The sequence below is a fragment of the Ambystoma mexicanum genome, chromosome 7p (genome assembly GCF_040938575.1).
Source record: "Ambystoma mexicanum isolate Mex_15411 chromosome 7p, UKY_AmexF1_1, whole genome shotgun sequence".
NCBI classification, from domain to species: Eukaryota; Metazoa; Chordata; class Amphibia; order Caudata; family Ambystomatidae; genus Ambystoma; species Ambystoma mexicanum.
Genome location: NC_090939.1, coordinates 904,989,743 through 905,008,585, shown reverse-complemented (window position 1 = coordinate 905,008,585; position 18,843 = coordinate 904,989,743). Strand labels below are relative to the sequence as shown.

Below are 18,843 nucleotides of genomic sequence, written 5' to 3'. Positions count from 1 at the left end.
AATCTGGGGTCCAGGGGCCCCGGGCCGGGGGGAAGTCAGAGAGCCGGGCAGGGTGGACGTTTAAAACCAATATGCTGTAGTAGGCAGGGGGAGACTCTGGAACCAGTAATACTCTCAGGGTCGACCACCTTACAAGACTATGGCAGACCCAGGCCGGAGGGCAAGCAGTCGCAAGCAGTTGAGTCACAAAGGGGCAGCAGCTGAGTATCCAGAGCTAGTAAACATGGCCCGCACGGAGGTGCACCCGAGCCACCACGAAGACCCCCGGGGGCCCCCAATGTCAACACAGTGTGTTCAAGTCAGACACCTGCCCTCTGCTTTCTCCCAATGTAGACAGGGCCAGCTCCCACCATCCCCCAACCAAGACTGCCCCAAGCTGATGCCTGTCTGTGGGGGGGGGGTCCGGGGAGCCAAGGAATCAGGGGGACCCCCGTTACACAGCTCACAGTACCTCAAGGGGGCCAGACAGGATGGTCTAGCCCTATTGCAGCATGGTGGCCCCCTGGCTACCCCCCAAATGAGACCAGACGCACCAGGGGAGCGGGACTAACATGCCGGGGATTCACCCCGCTCCCGCCACCACCAACCTGAACTTTGGAGGGGCGAGCGCTCGCGCCTCGGCCCCGCGCCCGCACCAGCCCGGCACCAAACAGAGGATCCTGTCACACCAGTCCAGGCCGGTCCTCCCTCTTCGGCGGATTCCTTTGTTACTAGGGGAATCCAGACGTGGACCCCTTGCTCACTATACTTAGAGAGGCACAGCTCCTCCCTACTGATGAGGTCCAACCAGACCGAAACATGTGTCTGAGGATGCTGTTGGCACTCTTGTTCAGAGGAGAATTGCCTAGCATTTCGGTGCTGGACTGCCCCAGGGCAGGACAAAGACTGATATGTTTGGGATATTTCTTCTCTGTGAAAGATAGTGAGCTAAAGACTCTGGGTAAGGCTCTTGTAACCAGGACTCATGTCTGGCAGAGTGTCTCCCAGGACCCCCCTTGTTATTTGCATATTTCAAGTAACTTTGGGTCTCACCCTAAGTTACTAGGGGAATCCAGACGTGGACCCCTTGCTCACTATTCTTAGAGAGGCACAGCTACACCCTACTGATGAGGTTCAACCAGACCGAAACATGTGTCTGGGGTTGCTGTTGGTACTCTTGTTCAGAGGAGAATTGCCTAGCATTTCGATGCTGGACTGCCCCAGGGCAGGACAAAGACTGATATGTTTAGGATATTTCTTCTCTGTGAAAGATAGTGAGCTAAAGACTCTCGGTAAAGCTCTTGTAACCAGGACTCATGTCTGGCAGAGAGTCTCCCAGGACCCCCCTTGTTATTTGCATATTTCAAGTAACTTTGGGTCTCACCCTAAATTACTAGGGGAATCCAGATGTGGACCCCTTGCTCACTATTCTTAGAGAGGCACAGCTACACCCTACTGATGCGGTTCAACCAGACCGAAACACGTGTCTGGGGTTGCTGTTGGTACTCTTGTTCAGAGGAGAATTGCCTAGCATTTTGGTGCTGGACTGCCACAGGGCAGGACAAAGACTGATATGTTTAGGATATTTCTTCTCTGTGAAAGATAGTGAGCTAAAGACTCTGGGTAAGGCTCTTGTAACCAGGACTCATGTCTGGCATAGAGTCTCCCAGGACCCCCCCCCCCTTGTTATTTGACTATCTTAAGGTAGCAAACCGATAAGACTGCTCTGCGAGCCAATTGCAAGGCGTTTCCTTGACCTACATTTCTTAACTTCTTTGAACTGATTTTAGCCTAAGATAAAATTTTTGACACTTTGTTTTTATATCATCGAGTTTAATTTGGATTTTTTAAGATCATAAACACACTTGATCATTGATATTTTACTCTTTTACCCCACGGTAACCCAAGGCCACCCCTAGAGAGATAGAGGACAGTAACTTGTGTGTGTGTGTGTGTGTGGTCTAAGGGGAGTGTCGATTATGGTGAAAGGCAAAGCAACCACAAGCCTTTTGGCCACTCAGGGCATGAAGAAAGTCAGAAACGTTAAGGATAAGGAAGTATCCCCTCTGCTGGCGAAAATAGTGGCACTAGCAGAGGGTGTATCTGGGGTGATGCAAGGTTCTAAAGGGGGGGGGCAGCTTAGACTCCTATCTACAAAAAGTCATAGATGAGGAGATCAGGGTGGCGGAGCTGCCAATCACCTCTACAGGTAGAATGGCCACTTTGCAGAAAGCTGCCTTAGCAGGCACCCAAGAGATACCCAGGCCCATACTCCTGGCAAGGGACGGTCCATGTTCCATGGCAATCCCTTGCGTGACGTATGGGCTGGATGCCGCACTAGCAGACCGATCATTGTCCCCTGCAACGGCTGTCCAGGACCAGGCTGATTTTCACAATGTTCCTCATGAGGGCTGTAATATCTCTTCCCTGGTGGCAATCGAACCACAGAGTGAGCCACGAGGGCGGTGTGCTGAGGGGTTAAATAATGAATTAATGTTACATGTGATGAACTTCTTGACGAATTTCAAAATCAGAATTATGAACACCCTGTCTAATTTGGAGGACCAGTTGAGGTCTCTAAAAAAGGAGGTTTAGGCACTAGGCACTCAGATTAGGCAAAGCCTGTCTTGTGACTTATTAGGGAGGGGGGCTGATCAGGGACTAGTAAACGTACCTGCTGGGCAGTCTGTGGCCTTTGGAAGAAGCGCAGGGATGAATGGGGAGCACGCCATGAGCCAAGAACTAGTGATCCCGGTGGAGATATATGCCCTTAAGCCCTTCTCCCACCCAATGCATGCTGCCCCTGATGTCAGAACCAGCCACCACCCCAGCGCTCAAAACCCTTGGCTACCCAATGTGGAGAACAAGCCACAATAAGCGGAGCAGCATTGCCGATACAGGACAAGGCTGATTCAAGGCGCCATTCCCTTCAGCTACCCTCGGAAGCATTACCATTAGTGGGTGTAATACTAAATATACCAATTTTGTGATCTGGGTGCACTGAAGACGCTACAGCCCTAACTAATAAATCAGCCCAATGGGTTAACTCACTTATCCAGGAGAGCTCTTTAGATCCCAGTCTGATTCTAAGGACCCGTAGAACACCGTGAGTGGGCTCCATGGCCAAGTCGATAGCCAGGGACTGTGTTGTGGTAACATTTAAAAACACACAGGTGACCAAGTATATGGTAGTGTCCAACTTGGGTGCTCCTAGCCACATTCGTAGGGCCTGGTTGTTCACTCTAAACTTCTTTTACCCCTGGACAGAGAGAAAGGAAGGGCAGCACTTAGGGCAATGAGCTGTTTCCATTAATAAATGTCTCTGTGTCCAAGCCGGACCCCGCTCCAGGCGGGTCAGTTCCTAAATGGTGTGGTCCGCAGGGAGGAGGGGTCGACTCGTTTGGATGGCAGAGTATCTGACTCGGTGTTGGCCCTGAATCAATTTGCCTGTCTTACCGATATGGATGACATTGAATGATGCCAGTCCTCTGGGGCGGCCAATGGGCAGTTGCAGGAGGTGATATTGAGTTCTGCTTTGGGTCCTGCCAGCGTGGGGACTGCGGGCAGGGGGAAAATGTGACTTGCTGTCCTTGCATGGGGTGGCCCATGGGCAGTCGCAAGAGGTGGCATTGAGTTCTGCTGTGGGTCCCCCCAGCATGGAGACCATGGGGTGGGGGGACAACCTGTCATTACTGTCATGGAAGGCAGCTGGAGTTGGAACAAGGCGGGCCTGCTCAGAGGCCGAGATCACACTCAGCAAAATGGATGTTGTACTGCTTCAAAAAACATGGTGTCAGGATGAGATGTTGATGGTTTTGTTTCATACCAGTGGGCGGCAGAGAAAAACAAGTGTGGGAGAAGCTATGGTGGGTTATGCATTTTGGTTAAAATACACCTGGAGAGTGTGCAGGTGGCTCTGCAACCTCCGGTCCCATATATATTGATAGTCAAAATTCTCAGACCAGGCCAGGTCGACCTCTTAGTAATCCATTTTTATAATAGTCCCCGCAAACAGTATGAGAAAAAGTGTCTGGGTGCTCTGGCCCATGCAATGGAAGCAATCTTCTCAAGGTCTCATATGGATAATGTGTGTCTGGTACTGAGATGTGACTCTAATACGAAACTGGGGGGAGGGAGGCAGAAGATAACCTATTTGATAACGCAGAAGATGCAGTGTCAGGAATATCCTCTACCATTATAATGGACACCAGGTTTTGTGTGGAAGGCTTGGCCTCTGGCACTACCTTTATGAGTGGGGATTGCGGTCAACGAATGGGTGTCTGGGTGGGGACATTCCCGGTAGAGCTACATTCTCCTCAGCAATGGGTAGCTCGACGAAAGTCTATTTTTGTGTGCCAGTTGTGCACTGGGGCCTCATTTAAGGGTTTGAGGTACTGGATAAAATCTGTAGTGACCACTTCCCCATTAAACTTGAAATCTAGTCAGCCGCAAGGGTGGACAGGTTGAGTTAAGTGTGTCTTCTGGAAGTATCCCTAAACGCCTCCCGCCATAGGCTCAAATGGAAGGAGGATAAGAAGGACGATCTATTAAAAAGGCAGTACTATCGAGCTCACATGAACTTGAAAATCTGCTCTCGGGGAGCCTAGAGAGTGCAAGTATACTGGAGGAGTTTGCAAGCATGCTGACCCAGCTCTCCCAGGTGTTCTCCTGTGCCCAAGGTAAACGGGGAGGAAAGGGAAGGGAGGGGGGGTGGTTTGACTCAGATTGAACCAGAGCTAGGAAGAACTTATTACTTGCTCTGAGCAGCATTGGTACTTCCAATACTGCCATCGTAAAGGCTAGATCCCATTACAAGAAACCCCTGGCTACTAGAAAAAGAGCAACTGAGGAAGAAGCATGGTAAACTTGGGTGTTAGCAGCAAGGGATAATGACTCCAAATAATTTTGGGAGATTGCTCAGAAAGGCCCATATTATAAATTTTATATGGACACCCGATTAATAACTTTTCAGACAAGGCCTGGATGGACCATTTTTCAGCCTTATGTAGTGCAGAGAGAAGGGCTTGAGGAAGAGGGGCAAGCAACTAGGGGTAGTCCGGGATGTAGTGATTGGATGGGCACAGAAGCAAGTATTGTGTTTTCAGTAGATAAAATAAAGAAGGCTATTGGTTGCCGGTGCTGCAATCGAGCTGCGGACCCGGATAATGTTCCGGCGGATCTGTTTATGGCCCCATATCTTTGGGCACCAGTACTCATGCAAGGGTTTAACGCAATATGTGCACCCTCATGGTCTATGGCGGTTATTCAGCTGATATATAAGAAGGGTTTGCGGGCTTCCCCTGCTTTATATAGACCCATATGACTCCTGGACTCTGTTTAAAATACTGGGTCACAGCATTTTGGCCCGACTGAAGGACTGGGTAGTGAGTATAGTGGAGTTCTCTCCCCGGGCCAGTTAGGATTCAGGCCAGGCCTAGGCACAGCCGAGCAGGTAGTTAATCTTTATCTGGTAATGGCACACTCACTTTAGCTGAAGGAGGAGCCTATGTATCTGGCATTCATGGGTCTGAGCACAGCCTTTGACAAAATCAATCGTACAAAGCTGTGGGATATGGTCAGGTCCATAAATTGCCCTAGTGAACCTTCTGGCCAGGTTACATGGCACAATGCAAGCATGTGTGAGGAGTGGTGCAAATGGACTTTGTACAGGTTCCTTCCAAATTGAACTGGGGGTGCAACAGGGTTGCGTGTTGGCGCTTCTATGTATTTACCTATATATAAATGGCGTTCACAAGCACCTCTTAAAATCTTCCCAGTATGTTCCAAAATTGGATGGCTGGCCCCTACCGGTTTTGGTGTATGCAGGTGATTCTGTGCTGATGGTCCGCACACCAAGAGCCTTGCAGGCCCTCATTTCGGAGTATGCCGCTTTTATGGAGGGGTTGGACCTAGTGGTAAATGTGGCCAAGTCAGTGGTGATGGCATGTTGGAAGGGGAGACTGAGGATTAATTTCAGGGCCACGCACTGCAGGAACAGTGTTATACCCAGGGTTGACATTTTTGATTACTTGGAGGGTAGATTTTCCGCCAACGTTGGTGCCACGGCTCACGTAATCAAACAGGCCCGGCAGTTCAAGCAGGCTCGGGGTGGGGTTTCTAGAGCCATGTCCATGTTTTAAGCAAAGCCAATTGAACCCTTGCTGCAACTGTATAAGGGAAAATCAGCCTTGATTGCCAAAGTTGGGATGGAACTTTGGGGTCATTCTAATGCTAGTTCAATGCTTGAAGAATTTGTTGCGGCTGCCCGTCTCGGCTCCAAATTTTGGAGTACACATGGAATTGGGCTGCACTCCAATTGGTGACACGATCTCCCTGTAACCAGTATTGCACTGGCTGAAGTTGTGGGGGTAATGGTAGGGTGTCACTCACCCATGAATTGATCATCTGATAGATAAGGACCCTGGAGGCAAGATCCCATGGCTGTCCCATATCAAGAAACAGTTGAGGGTGATTAACATCATGCATTTGTATCCACCAGGCAGTATGCTCACTCGGGGAGAAATGAACCGATGGACTGCATGCCTCTATGAGTCTGTAAGCAAGGACAGAGAAGGAATAGAAATCATGAAGCCGAAGAACTATGGGTTAATGACAATTATATCCCCAGGTGTCCAGCGTTATCTACTCTGGGCAGAATACCCCACAGATCGTGTCCTCATATCCAGGGCAAGGTTTAACTACATCAACCTAAGGGCGGTGGTGGCAGCATGGTCCGGCGGAGGAGGATGCAGATCGATCTTGCCCGGCACGTGAAGCTCCATATGAGGACCTAGCTCATTTGATTTTCCTTTGCCCTGCATATGCACAAGCGAGAAAATGGTTCATACAACCCTTACTGAAGAACCTGGGCTTTTTACAATATCGGCCAGCCTTAACATATTTGCTATGGGCAAATTCACCATGTGTGGGCTGGTCATTACTCTCATATTTCTAAACAGCACTCTACCTCAGAAAACGACTATCAAGCACACCTCCCTGAATTGTATAAATCCCTGCTTTGTGTAACATATCCTCGGCCGATATAAAGTTGGTGGATTAAATCCATCCAGAGCGGTTTGACCATGTCCAGCTGGTCTTTAATACAAGATCAGTGTACGATGCTTTCCTACAACAATTTGAGACCTTTAACAAAATGAGTTACAATGTTTTGTCGTTCTCTCAGGGTTTTTGTAAGCCAGACACAGCAAACATTCCTAGCGTAGCAAGAGTGGCCAACGTAACGGGTGGCCGATCCTTAAATACAGCTGGATCTCTTGGCCAGGGAGAATACATAACAATTTGGCGTTGGCTGGCAATGAGCCTTAGAGATTCTATCCACCAGCTAAAGGATTTATAAACAAACCTTAAATGGTAGGGAACTTTCACTACTCTCATGGAATACGAGGGGTCATGGCCATCTAGCTAATTCAGCTGATTTATGTGTGAGTTTCACCACTTATGCATTTGTATGTCTTCGGGAAACCTGGATGACTTGCCCGTATGCTCTTGATGGATTTGAATGTTTCTGTGAACTACCAACTTGTGGTCCTCTTGGTCGACCCACGGGTGGTTTGTTAACAGCCATTCGCCTGGATAGTAACTTTAAAGTTATTAGCTGCACTGTTATTGCGAAGGGACTTATGGCAACTAGGCTTGACATTGAATCTGTATCGAGCATTGTTCATCTATTGATAATAAATGTCTATTGGTCCCCTAAAAACAACTTATTTTAGCATTTAGATCTCTTGAATAATTTTGTGTCGGAAGAAATGTTAAACTATAATGGTAATGGGTTACAGATTGTGGTGGCCTGGGATCTGAACAAGAATATTGAACATAGTAAGCCCATGAAGGACCTGGGAAATTTACGGGGAGGGGGAAGGAGTAATAGCAGAAAATCTGAACAGGTAAAATTATGGAGTGCCTTTTTCTACAATTGGGGTATGTTTTCTGCGAGAGAGATGGAAGATTCACAATGCTGACTTCCAACTTGGTCGGACGGCCTCAATTCATCAGTGATTGATTACATCTTTATGGCTCCTTTTCTACTTGAGGTGACTTCCACATTTAGAATATTGTTTTCTGAGATGAGTGACCACAGTTCGCTAGCAATAGGGCAATTAGACATATTAGAAACTCGGGTCTAAGCAGGGCTTTTGTTTCTTTGGAAATTAAGAGGTTGAAGTCGAATCGTAGAAATTGGTTACAAAATTACAAGATGACCCTAATCCAAGATGACAATGAAAACATGCTGTCTACAATAAGGGATGGCTCTAGTAGAAGTTTCTGGCTCTTAATCAACAAATTAGAGACTAATCAACTCACCTCTCAGACTAACCCGATTAGCGAACAGGCTTGGTCAGGTCATTTTGCGGAAATCTGTGTTCAGAACGCGGCCTCTAAAAATTGGTTTTCCATTTTATCACATGCTTGGGATGTGAAGTTTACAGTAGAAGTGATTGAGTTTCAAATCAAAAAAGCCAGTAGCTCGCGAGCTGCTGGCCCAAATAATGTATCCAATGCTCTGATGAAGGGGGATAGTGGGCTCTGGGCAAAGGTTCTATCATTTTTGTTTGACGATATCATTATCTCAAAGACTATACCATCAACATGACATTTGTCATATATCGTACCAATTTATAAATCTGGGGATAAATATATTGCTAAGAACTATTGTCCTATTGCGATCTTAGATGCTGATTCTAAGCATCCAGGCGCCAAAGCCCGGCGCCTGGATGCCTGCGGGCTTTGGCGCCTTATAAGTGTAATTAACATAACATAAGATATTTACAGGACTAATACTAAAAGAAATTTCAGGAGTGGGCAGATAATAATAAGATTCTGAGTCCACAGCAATTTGGGTTTAGGAAGCAAATGGGAACGGATGCTGGGGGCTTATTACTTACTATTCTACAGCAGAGAGCCTGGTCACCCAGTTCATCGCCAATTTATCTATCAGCCATCGATCTTTCGATGGCATTTGATTTGGTGGACAGAAACACCTTACCGAAGACTGACTTCATCAGCAAATTTTAGTGGTTTGATAACTCGTACTAAGACTGGTACACATGTTATGTTTATTTGTATAGTATGCTTAATGTTAGGAAAGTGTTTTCTTGACGGGTTCTGCTTTCCCTTGTGACTGAGTTTCGACGAGTTCTGTTCTCCTTTGTGTCTGAATTTTATGTAATTTTGTTCGCAGTCAATGTTTTTATTCTATTATTAACATCTTATTTTTGAATTTGAATACTTTTAATTAATGTTTCATGTATTTGAATTTTATGAATTATTGTATATTATTAGACTGTGATATTCATGCGTTTCTCTTTTTTGTAAAGGTTTGCTTTGCAAACCATAAACAAATAATTTTAAAAAAAAGTATGAGTAAACTATCCAGGTTGGCATAATGCAAAGAGGCAAAGGCAAGGTTGGGGAAAGGGAAGCTTGTGATTATTCTCTAAAAGCTGATGCAACCTACCAATGTAGCCAAAGCCAATAGGAGAAAGAGAGCAGTATCTCCTAAGGTCAAGTTTGGGTTTTTGTTGCAGACCGACAATAGTGACAAAGAGGCTGCCTTTCTGGAAAATTAATGTTCAGAGGAAAGGGCGCCTTGCTTACTTGAAGGTGTTGGAGTGCACTAAAGTGAATCTTGTTATACCTGAGAAGTTGTTCAAAATCACAAAGGTAGAAAGTACTGAAGCTGTGGTGATATTTATTATATTATATTTTTTCAGTAGATTCGAAACTTCAGTAGCGCAATTGAATGTGAAACACTATGGGGCAGGCGAGGAGACCCTCATGGTGAAATCTTACAGAAGTTAATCTAAGCTGAGAGTTGCTCCTCAGATAGAAGTGGAAGTGCTGTGAAGTCATCCTGACAAAGACAAACTGTGATTACCAATACAACTAAGACTTGATAGTTAACCAGAAGTTGTGTTTCATTGACCTCATCAGGAGTTGTCTATTTGAGCCTAACAAGGAACTGTGTTTCTTCTTGGACATTTGAGTTGTGGCAAAACATCTTGGCATGAAATAACACTCATACTATTTGATGAAGTGGAACATTGTTATTCAAGCAAGAAGATAAGTTGTTCTGTTGTTTGAACTTTGGCTAACAAACTTTTCTTCTCCAGCATGTGGTCTGGGATGGATTCACATGCTCATGAATATTCCCCGTCGTCAAGCTGGGAATCCTCACGAAAAAACGAATCGAGGAGTTCCAGCGGGCGATAGAATGGTGGGGGGTGCGCTGCCACATCACTCAGGGGATGGGATTTCAAACCCTGCCATACCAGGAGACGTTCACCGCGGACGCCTCTCTGGAAGATTGGGCTGCGTGTACCCGCCAGAGGTTTGTAGCTTTCGAAGGAGAAGGGTCTGCACATCAACATCCTGGAGTTACGGGAAGTGTTCTGGGCCCTCAAGTCTTTCCTACTGTGTCTGAGAGGCAAGGTGGTGAGGATCTTCAAGGATAACACCACCACCATGTTCTACATCAGGAATCAAGGGGGCAATCGATCCCCAGCGCTCCCCAAGGAAGCTCAGGACTTGTGGCATTGGGCCAACGGACAGGTGATGGTCCTCTTCCCGTTTCATCTGGCAGGCATCAAGAACACCATCGCGGACTCCCCCAGCAGGGAGCTGCGCTCCTGCCATGAGTGGGAACTTTGTCAGGATCAGGTTGACCGTCTGTTCGTCAAATGGGGGGGAAGACCTAAGATCGATCTTTTTGCCACAGTGGGAGACCTCAAAATGCCAGAATGTTTTCCAGCAGATTCCACCAACTGAGGAGCATGAGGGACGTGTTCTCCTTCCTGTGGGAAGGTCTGTTTCTGTATGCCTTTCCCCCGTTTCCTCTCCTGCAAGATGATACTCATTGCCCCGGCGTGGCCGAGGCAGATTTGGTATCCGGACCTACTAAGCTTGTCCGTGTCGCCTCCAGTCAAGTAGCTGGTACTTGGATCGTCTCACCAGGGAGAGAGGCGCAATCCTTCATCACAATCCTGGATCTCTGAACCTGAGGGCATGGCTCCTGCAACCTTAAGAGTTTGGTGGTTATGATCTGCCAGGTGACGGCAGGGAGGTCCCCGCCAAAGCCAGGGCGTCGTTGACTCTAAAGTGCTACGGACATACCTGGAAGCCTTTTGCTTTATGGTGCCAGTCGGAGAAGATTATCCATCTGAGGGTCACAGCCCCACATATTCTTCCATACTTGCTTTCCTTGGCAAAATATGGGCTGGCTCACGCATCCATCAAGGCACACTTAGCGGCCATCTCACACTACACCAGATCCCAGGGAAGATCCTCGCTGTGGTCCCACAGACTCGTCAAGGAGTTTCTCAAGGGGCTTTTTCAATATTTCCCTCTGGTAAAGGCGCCTGCCCCAGCATGGGAACGCAACCTGGTCCTGACAAGACTCACGGGGGCACCTTTCGAACACATGCATCAAGACCCACTCAAGTTTCTCTTGTGGAAGACAGCATTCCTTGTGGCCCTCATCTCAGCCAGACAAGTGGGTAAGATCCAGGCCCTATACTGCAAACTGCCGTATCTGACTTTCCACAAATCAAGGGTGGTACTGCGTACACACCCCACTTTCATGCTGAAGGTTCAGTCGGAATTCCACCTCATTGAGCCTTTGGTGTTGCCTGTTTTATTCCTGAACCCTTTGTCGCCGGCGAAGAGGAACTTGCATTCGCTGCAAGTTGCTCATGCCTTGAAGTTCTACGTGGCATGCACAAAGAGTTTTCAGAAGACTTCTCAATTGTTTGTGAACCTTGGACCTGTGAATCATCGCAAAGGCCTTGTCCAAGGCTTCCATATTCAGATGGCTCTCAGGCTGCATCATGTACTGTCATCGGCTGGCGAACCGGCTTCTGCCGGGCCTTCCGAGAGGTCACTCCACCAGAGTGATCGCTGCGACTACGGCGTTCCTTTCTGGTGTGCCCCTGCTTGACATCTGCAGGGCTGAAATGTGGAGGTCCACGCATACCTTCGCGAAGTTCTACTGCGTCGACAGGGATTGCAGAGAGGAGTCCAGAGTCTGCCAGGCAGTTCTACGCAACCTGTTCACTTGAGAGGAGTCTGTTCTAGGGGTAAGTGTTAATTGCTTCCGTTGAACCTTGCCACCTGCTGTGTATTCGTTATTCATGAGCATATGAATCCATGCCAGACCCCATGCTGGAGAAGGTTTAAGTTACTTACCCAGAACTATCGTTCTCCAGCATGGGTCTGGCATGGATTCACATGCACACCCTCCCTCTGGCTCTTCTTGGTCATACTGCCACTTTACGTGCTTATCAAATCTGAAGATGGCTGACAGACGTGAGGCTTGAGGAGAGGACTGTCATTGGATGGGGGCAGTATGACCCAAAGGACAGTGATTGGTTCAGAGTAGAAATACAGTTTTAAAGTGGAAGTGAAACTGTTTTTTCTTTTACCGAGGATTCCCAGCCTGACGACAGGGAATATTCATGAGCATGTGAATCCATGCTAGAGAACAATAGTTACAGGTAAGTAACTTAAACCTTTTGACACATTGACGGAGCCAAGAAATGAATTGAGACTTTATTACAAACCCGGATTTCCTTGTTTCTTTTGTTGAACATTGGAACTGAATTTAACTTGAAACCTGGGGAAGGAGAGTTAAGACTGTGAATATCATTATTGATGTTATTGTGAATTGCCATATATTTTCTATGTGTATTTAATGTGTAAGGGTGAGGGCCAGATATCTTGTGAAAGTGTTTTAGTTTTGATAGGCAGGGAAATCCTCGTCAGAGTAGAGATAGTAATGAGTTTGTTGAAACATATACTTTAATAAAATGGAAAAGTTTGAGAAATCATCCAAAAGTTGTCCGCCTCACATTTCTGACCCCTTGCATCGGGCTGGACTGGATCAAGTGAGCTCTCTAGCCCCTCAAAATCGACAGTCGATGTTTGATCTCAAATCAACTTTATTGTCAACAGTGTCAACAAGGGTTAATGGAGCCTTGGTATCAGCTAAATTGCTGTTAGGTAAATAGGAGCAGACATCTCATGTGATGAATTTGTTAGCTTCAATTAGGAATGTCGAGGCTCTATTAAATTTCATTGAGTTTATGTTTTCAGGGCCAGTAAAAGGTGGAAATTGTAAGCGTTTCGTATGGTTCTTTTTTTGGGGTATCATTTATTCTATTTTGTGTTTTTTATACACGTTTTGCCTACCTTTCTGGATACTATCATGATACTATAATCTTGCGCAGTTGTTGTGGTGGCATTAGGAGGAATACCTCAAGTATTATATTCAGCAACATCCACATGATTACCACTTAGGTTACTTGTCACAATGTCATCAAGCTGAGCATTCGCCTTTTGTGATTCAGTAGGTGTGATAGGTTCAGAGAGGATGCATGCAACATTTTGTCATAGGTCTCCTTGGGGCCTATCGTTCATTTATCTTGTTTAATAATAATGAATGGACAGTCATAGTTTTACCCATCCCTACACATAATCTAACTAGGGATGTGATGAGGTAATCAAGGGCCTGAAATTGCAGCCAGGATAGAGTAACATTATCTGATGACTGTGAAATCTCAGTTCCAGGAAAGTCCTTATCCTGTAGAGTAGAACTTAATAAAGACAATTGGGGTGTCACCAGCAGACTGGAATTCATTTGCTTATTATTGTTGGAGTGATTAATGTCTAGGTCATTTAAAATAATAATTTTAGTTTTCAAGGTGGTGTTGGTGTTCACATCTGAGATGAAATAATCTAGAATGTCCACACCAATGTCAGTGTTACAATCTTGTTGGGTAATATGAACTGGGTTTGAAGTATGAATTTTAGATGGAGAAGGGTCAGAGGAAACAGCTTGTTCAGGAGATGGCTGTTGGATTTCAGGAAAGGCTGCAGAACTTAGACACCTTTTTAGAGCTAGTGACCATTTCAGCCAAACTAATGAACAGAGGCTCATGAGGAGGCACCATCAAAGGATGAGCAACCGCTGAGTTAATAATAGCTTGTGTAAGTTTACTTCCCAGACATACCAGCAAGCTTAATAGTGATTCTTCCAATCTCTTGTTTATACTCGGAGAGTCTGTTGCTAAAGAAAAAAAGTTTGTAATTTTGGAATCTGCTTTCTCTGCCGTGGGTACAGAGGTGCTTGACTTATAAGATGTAAATTGGCATGAAATATTTTGACGTGTACAGCATGTCTTTGCGGTAAAAGGTGCTGGGGATGCACTCACCAATGGAGTATTAACTGGTGAGGTGAGAGTCCAAGTTGTCTGCATCTTTAGTAGACTTTACTACGGATCCACCTTTAGGCACCATCTTTAATCCAGTGTCCACCATAGTGCCAGAAGGCAATGCGCTTTGTGTGCTTCACCCACACCGCGTGTGTCGCAGTCACCCCGCTGCAACATGCTTCAGCTCTGCGGCTAGATTATTATCATCACAGGAGAGGCGGTTCAAAGGGCCTGGAACACCCAACAGTCACAGCTGCACCTGCAGCAGAAACAGCAACACAGGTGAGTGAATAGCAAATGCAAAATGCAATGCCTTCTTTTACCACTCAAGTGAGTTGAAGTTGTTGAGGACTGCGCTCGTGTTACCGGTATATTCGTTTAGGCAGTTTAATGAGAAACCTGTTACTTTATTCTGACTCCATGCACTGTGCCAATCAGGAAAAAGTGGTCCTTGAAACCAATCCAAAATGTTGGGTCTACATTTCTCCGAAGACCCAGATCCCCTCTTTGCGTGAACATGCTACAAAGGCTTGTTTTTTTAGCAGATTTGTGCTTTTCAAATAGTAAAATATCTTGGACATTTTGTTGCATGGAATTCAGATCAGTTCTGTCTCCAGATGGATGTTGATCTGCTTTTTGCCAAGCCATTGCTCAGGTTCCGCTGCTGACATTCGCCGATCATTGCAGGAGTTCTGCAGTAGCTGCTACTGAGGAAGATTTCTTTTGAGCATGGGTGTTGCTAGGTCTGGAAAAGATCTGGTGCCACGCTAATGTCGGGACTATGGGATAGCTAGCCTTTTGTTTTTAGCCCCTGAGCTGCTTTCCGGGGCTACAACCAAATGATCCAGGGCTATAGCCTCCTCAGTGCTCCCACCCCACCCACCAGCAATGCCTCTGCTTTAGAGGTTTGTAAGGCTAATGCATCTCTACACATGTTTACCAAACCTGGATTTATATTGACTCTTTTAAATTACGTAGGACTGTCAGTGCTGTAGGATGTGTTTTTATGTGTGTTTTGTGTGAACATCTGTCAATTTATCCTCTGTGCAGGCACATTGGGAGCAACAGAAATGTTTTGTGTACATTACAGTGGAATGAATTTGGCAACGTATTTTGATTTTTCTTTTTTTAAAATATTTTCTAATGTGATCCATAGTGCCATGAATTACATAACCTTTGCTAATTTTTATTGTTTCTTTAATTCTTTTGTGTATACTTTTTGGGACAATCTTCTAATCGAATGTTTCCTTACAAAACTAGAGAGCAACAAGAGAAAAAGGAAGCTGAAAAAGAAGGAAGAAATATTTTGGGGGAAGAGGATGCACACTCTCTTATGGCAAATCCGTTTCAGCCCATTTCTGCAGTAATCACAGAGGTACAGAATAAAATATTTTGTTTTGTGTGGCTTGCAAATTCCCTTTTCATTTTGCCTGTCATACTCAGGTGGTGAAAGCGTATTTACTGTTGTCCCAGACAGTTCAAAAGTTCAGATCTGAATGTGTTGGTTCCCGAACCTCATTTCACTACCTGCCATTATGTTCTATGAGACATAGGATATGTGTTTTTTTTTTAGTTTGAACTGCAAGAGTTGGCATTCTCTAGCAGTAGTTTGCTCTCTAACAATAATGTGGCTAGTTTTACATTTTGCATTTTACAGTGTATTGAACTACAGTGTACTGGAATTGATTAACAGTAAACCTAGAGAAAACCTCAATCATGTAATGGTAACCTGGTAATATATTTGATGGAATTGTATACGCAGGGATAGTGAGCAAGCTGTGGGCTGTACTGGCATAGTGAAAATGCAAAGGTATCAGGCCTTCAAGCCTCGGAATACTTGGATTATTTACACTTGATATTTACTTACATTTTTTTGTCTGGGATTTTTAGACTTTGAATATATTGCCACTGAGAAAAATTGGAATATGCTGGAATGGTCAAACTGAATTTATATAGGTTGTAAAACTGTTAATTTCCAAATGGGAGTGTACTCTAATCATACAAACTGCCTATGCTGTGATTGGCTTTCTTGGAGCAGTTTGTGTGGCTTTGGATAATGGTATCTTTTTTGGAGCTCATTCAGATCAACTTTATTTCGACATATGTTATTAATACATAACAAACATATAAAACACCAATCAGAACATCATAAAGCACAATTCATTGAATTCCTTTGCAGCAAGTCATTATGTTGACTTATCTGTAAGCAACACGGCCCTGCCTCTCCAAGCAATGGTAAGAAAATTGTAGAATACAACTAACAAGTCTAAAAGATTTGCCTTATTACAGCAGTGAAGTGCTGTACTCCAATGATGTATTAAATATGGTATTATGTTTGTTCTACTAAAATCATTATGAAAATGAGCAAACAAATAAACAAATTTGCTTAGATTCAATTGTCGGTCTATACAGTGAAGAAATAGTACATTTCTTAGGATTCCATTTATTGAAGTTAGTGGCAACTGGCAGAATCCCTAGTGGAAATGTTGAACAATAGACTATTTCTGCTGAATTAGTTGACATTTTTAAGTAAATCTCAGATCCACACTTCATTGTTAAATAATAAATAAAAAAACTGCTTACCTTCTATTTGTTTCCTCGACATTCCTGGTACAATGTCAGGTAAGCTTCTTTCACGATCATGGCAGAGCCCATGCAAATATTGTTGGGATGACTCCCAAATATGTACCAAACAAATCTTCTTTAGAGCGTTTCTGACATGTGCAATCTATGATAGGCTGGAGGTGCCTTCTTTTTTTAATAAGTCAATTAATACATTTGTATAAGGTATCAGCTCAGAAGAACACCATAACTTTAGCGAGTATAAAACAGGCTTATGTTGCACTGATGTAGTTTTGGAGTCGTCAGATGATGAGTATATGTGCTGTGGTTGGAACTGTAGATATAGTGATATAGAGAGATTATGGGAACTGTTTACGTGAGTTATGTTGATAATATGCAGTGTAAGGGAATATTCTGAGTTTGTCTTAAAGTATAATGGGATTGCCAAACTGTACATTTACACTAGTATTGCTGAACAGTGTGTGGGTACCGGACACATATGTGCAAGTATGTGCATATAATGTGCTCCTTTAAAAAGTACTTGGCTTGTGAAACTGGAATTTTATTGGTATTGGAAAACTGGAAATACCGGAGTATACTGAAATGTATCAAACTATGGGTGTATGCTGCGATTGTGAAACTTGAATTATCTTGAGATTGTTAATTTGGCATTTTTCATGGCGCTAAGAATCATAGCAGGAACCCAAACACGGGGACAAACTGAAATATTGGGTGTGAGCAGACTCAACATTTACTGAGAATTTGCAGACTGGGAGCATTGTGGAATGGTATCCCACTAAACTATGGATCTACAGCAATGACTTGGAACGTTTGGCAGCATGCTGGCACCATCAAACTAGGAATACACTGTTGTGTAAAATGAAAATGCACAGATTGCATAGCTCAGACTAGAGTTGGATAGCACAAGCTCAAACTGGTAGCACACTGGTAGTCTGGAATATGTGCAATATATGCAATATATTAAAAAATGTATTAGGTGTGTATGGTTAATAAAAACCTTTTGCACGAAAAGAGAGAATACACAGAGGTAAATAGAACATTCAAATACATTTACACAATGAGAAAATCCATCCTCTATAAAATACAAGGTAATAGTCTCATTAAATACATTAAAAATCCATAGCATCAATACAACATTAATGTCCTCCTAATTAAAACATACATCATTAATACCAAAGCATACAAAACATTACCTGACAATACCCTAAAAATATTTAAAACAACCCATATGTCCTGCACTTATATTGCCACCCTCTTCCAAATGTGATAAGCTGCACCTGTGATTACCAAGGATCTAGCAGAATAAAATGCAGCCCAAAATTTTGTTTTTTGTGGAAGAGCCAATCAATGTTAAGTGGCCTATCCAATTCACTTGCTTTAATTTTTAGCTTCTTATAAAAACCAGTCAACAATTCCTCATGACCAAAGGGAGGTGACAAGCGGAGATCCTGAAAAAACGCCTCAGACGCTGTAGTACTGTCATTCCGCAGGGGATTATTATTATTGCCTTGATGGTCACAGGCAATAATACCCATTGGAGAATCTTCTGCAGTCTCAGTTGACATAATCTTAACATACAATTTACATCGCTGAATTATCCAAAGAGTTCTGAGAGATGTGAGACCGAGGTCACATCTGATGGCTTCCTCAGGTTCAGATTGTGGTATTCTAAACACTGACCTCCATAACATGCCTCTAGTTTGTCAAACCATTGTATGTGTTTCATAGTCTGAACCTCCAGGCCATATAATACACTAGGGATTACACTCATTGTATATTTCTGGAGTTTATCCTTCACAGAATGTCCCCCATTCCTAGAGAAAAAATGTTTGATCACGTTCCATTTGGTCATCGCTTTACCAATAAGATCCTTCCCATAGGATTGTTAACAATCGAAATACCAAGATACTGATACATGTCCACTACTTCTTTAGGTACTCCTTTGATTCTCCCACAAAAGTTCTTCTTACTACAGGAATTAGCAAGCACAAATAATCATCACTTTAGTTTTAATTACATGGATGCTTGGATTGCTCTTAGTTGCAAAATCAGA

At 44.3% G+C, this 18,843-nt stretch overlaps 1 protein-coding gene across 4 annotated transcripts in view; it reads left to right on the top strand.

Moving 5' to 3' along the window:
* ARL13B (ARF like GTPase 13B) overlaps positions 1-18,843 on the top strand; it is a 1,122,894-nt gene that overhangs the window by 824,773 nt on the left and 279,278 nt on the right. For all 4 annotated transcript variants that reach the window (XM_069637199.1, XM_069637198.1, XM_069637196.1 and 1 more), the window contains one exon: positions 15,468-15,582. In XM_069637199.1, the coding sequence (XP_069493300.1) occupies positions 15,468-15,582 (115 nt within the window). The remainder of the gene's footprint in view (positions 1-15,467; positions 15,583-18,843) is intronic.